This window comes from Cariama cristata, unplaced genomic scaffold (genome assembly GCF_000690535.1).
Source record: "Cariama cristata isolate BGI_N322 unplaced genomic scaffold, ASM69053v1 scaffold11076, whole genome shotgun sequence".
In the NCBI taxonomy this organism is placed as follows: Eukaryota; Metazoa; Chordata; class Aves; order Cariamiformes; family Cariamidae; genus Cariama; species Cariama cristata.
This window is the reverse complement of record NW_009622680.1, coordinates 28,210-31,102: the sequence shown is the minus strand read 5'-3', so window position 1 is coordinate 31,102 and position 2,893 is coordinate 28,210. Positions and strand designations below refer to the sequence as shown.

The following is a 2,893-nucleotide window of genomic DNA, read 5'->3' as shown; positions in this document are numbered from 1 at the left end:
GGTGCCACTGCCGGGAGTAGCCGGCCCTGTCGGCGTACACCACCGGGCAGTCCCCCGGCACTGCCTGCTTGCAGGTCTCGCAGCGCTGCAAGAGAGAGGCAGGGGGGTGAGCCCGGGGCTGGGCATCAGGAGGGAACAAAGCGGTGATGTTCAGCGCACGGGATGGATATTTACTGACATACTGATTCACGGCATCTTTTCAATGCATCGTTCTCAACCCTGGAGCTGGTAAGAAGCAGGGTCAGCAAAACAGAACAACGCAATCTCCAAGCACTCCTCAATGCTCCCCACGTCTATCTAGTCTGAAGGACCTGTCTGTTCCTGCTTGACATCCCACAGCAGGAGGATGACGACAGAGGAAATAAAACGTTTAATTCTAGGACTAAGCTGTGTGGCTTAGGTTGGTTTTGTTTGAGCTCTTGTTCTGTGAAGGGAAACCTGAGAATACCACAGCCAGATTTTACAGCTGTATCGGCTTGGAAGGCCCAGCAAACACACCAGCCTGACGTGAGGCTATAGAAACAGGGCGGTGAGGCGGAAGAGCAAGGAAACGCTAAAGTGAAGAGAAAGCAATGGTCCCAGCTCAAGAAAAGCGCTGCAAAAAACATCTCAACTGTGCAGGAGGACTCAGACAACCCAGAGAGCATCACAGGGCCAACAGAACCAACATCTCCAAGTCTATCGTTCCACATCCTGTGCAAACATTTGGATCAGTGCTACGTATGGACAGAGTGTCAAACTGTAATATAATTAAAAGTCATTATAAATACATATTTGCCAGCCTTTACCTGGAATACTGTTTACTTTCTTCCAGCCAGATCCTCGGGCAGGTAAGAATGGCACTACCCACCATCAGCCAAGTGTCTGGCCTTTGGGACCGCCTGCAAGCTAAAACCAACCTTCACTAAAATCCAGAGGTTCTCGGAGAAAGAGTTAAGACATCCTATAGTGCAGCATCTCAAAGAGGTTATTTTGCATAGAGATTGGGAACTTTGTTCTTTTCTCACTGTTTAATATATGCATCTGTCTGTGCATAAGACAGATCTCACTCTACAGATTGCAGCACAATGCTTTCAGTTTATAACAGTCCAAAGAGACAGAATTAGATTTGGCTAATCTGAAGATTAATTAGCATCTATGCATATTACACACAAGACCAACTGGGTTTACTCTTTATCTGTGCCGGCAGGGTGATCCTGCGATCAGTTAAGACCAAGCTTTAAAGCTCTCCTCTCTGAAGCTGACGGGCTGTTATTTAAGTTCCCGTTTAAGTCTGGATAGTCCGGGTCAGGCTAACAGCTTCGGAGTCTGTGCTTTGTCACTCCCTAAAAGAAGTGCTCTTAAGGAGCAGCTGGAGTCTCTTCCAGCAGAGCCCTTGGCTGCAAGGCCAGACTTCTACGCGCAACCTCCGCAGCAGCCTGGCTAAGGCGTTTATGGAACCAAGACGCAGCGTGATGCCGCTGGCGTGTCGCACGGGTCGTGGTTTCAGCTGCTGTGCCTGAGCAGAGCCTTTGCACAACGGCATCCTCCCTCCAGCACACTCCAGGCAGCACAGAGCCAGGAGTTTCCCTGTGCTCAGCTGATGACTTTGCTTACAAACGCTCCGATTTAAGGCAACAAGCTTCTACTGAGCAGGTAGAGGAGACACAAAACCAGAATTTCTCAGTAGAAGGTAAACTAACAGTTCCTGAGCTGCAGGAGGACATCAGGGATGGGGCAGGGACGGAGGAGAGGGACCTCCCATGGGGCAGCTGTGGTCCGTGTCCTCAGGAACGCCACCCTGTGCCACCACGGCCTGGGAAACCCTGCCCTGGGAGCACAGGACCCCCTGACCCCCAGCAAGGCAGCAGCAGCAATGGCCTCTCTGGGGGCACGGCAGGAGGGGGCTTTCTCTAGGAGCTCTGCAAGTGTCAAACTAAAGACAAAGTCCCCCGTCACAACCAGCCCCTTTCGCTACTTCATGGCAGGAGCACAAAAAGGCTATTCTTTGCAATCTAGGGAGTTTTCCTAAACTCATTTCTCCCTTTACACAGCAGAAGGCTACAGACCTATCTACACCCACCGAGTAGCTTTTCTTTGGTTTGTAGCTATTATTTCCAGCAGGCCAGGCGTTTTGCTGTCTCCTCCCACTTTGTTCAGTCTGGATTTTCAGTAACTGCCCCGCAGTCCCTGGAGCGGTTCCACCACCTCGACAGGCATCTCCTATTTTACCAGGAAATCCAGTATGACGCGCAAAGGCAGCACAAAAGCAGAGAAAATGTTTCCTGCCTTGGCTTTTCGGCGAGTCTGAAAGGGGATACGCCTGCTTACGCTGCTCCTGCTGCTGCGAAGGGCTTCAGACATGTTTCCAAGTACTCCCAAGACCCAGGCCGACGAAGGACTAGGCTCAGCGTGGTACAGAAGCCGTGCTGTACCCGGTCGGCATGAACAGCAAAACAACGTGAAGCTGCGGCGCTCGGTGCGGGGGGACTGGCAGAGCACTACGCCCGGCACACCGGCCTCGCCGTCGGTGAGGGCAGAGGGACACCGATGAATTCTGCACCCATCATACGGGACCAAAGCCCTATTTTTCTCTATGCCCTGACACCTCCCCAAGGCACCAGATTTGGGTGACTCAGGCACCGCAGAGCCCAACCCTGCGGCTGCCTCCACGCTGTCACCCCCAGACCCATCCAGCTCAGCCCCGCTTATCTTGTGAGATCCACAGCGAGAACAAACACGAGCAGCTTTCCAACTCCGAGCTCAAGTTTCTTGCCAATTAGAACTCTTCAAAAACCAACTTACTCTGCTGTTTCTTTCTATAGCAATTATTCACAGGGCTTTTCCTAAGCATCATATAACTTCAGTTTACACACTAAATAAAAAGTGGCTCTTCAAATTTAAGACGGGATTA

The 2,893-nt window shown here is 51.4% G+C and overlaps 1 protein-coding gene across 1 annotated transcript in view; it reads right to left on the bottom strand.

The window, feature by feature from the left end:
* The window catches only part of LMCD1 (LIM and cysteine-rich domains 1), a 15,099-nt gene that overhangs the window by 767 nt on the left and 11,439 nt on the right, over positions 1-2,893 (bottom strand). The window contains exon 4 of the mRNA XM_009702424.1: positions 6-85. Coding sequence (XP_009700726.1) covers positions 6-85 — 80 coding nt within the window. The remainder of the gene's footprint in view (positions 1-5; positions 86-2,893) is intronic.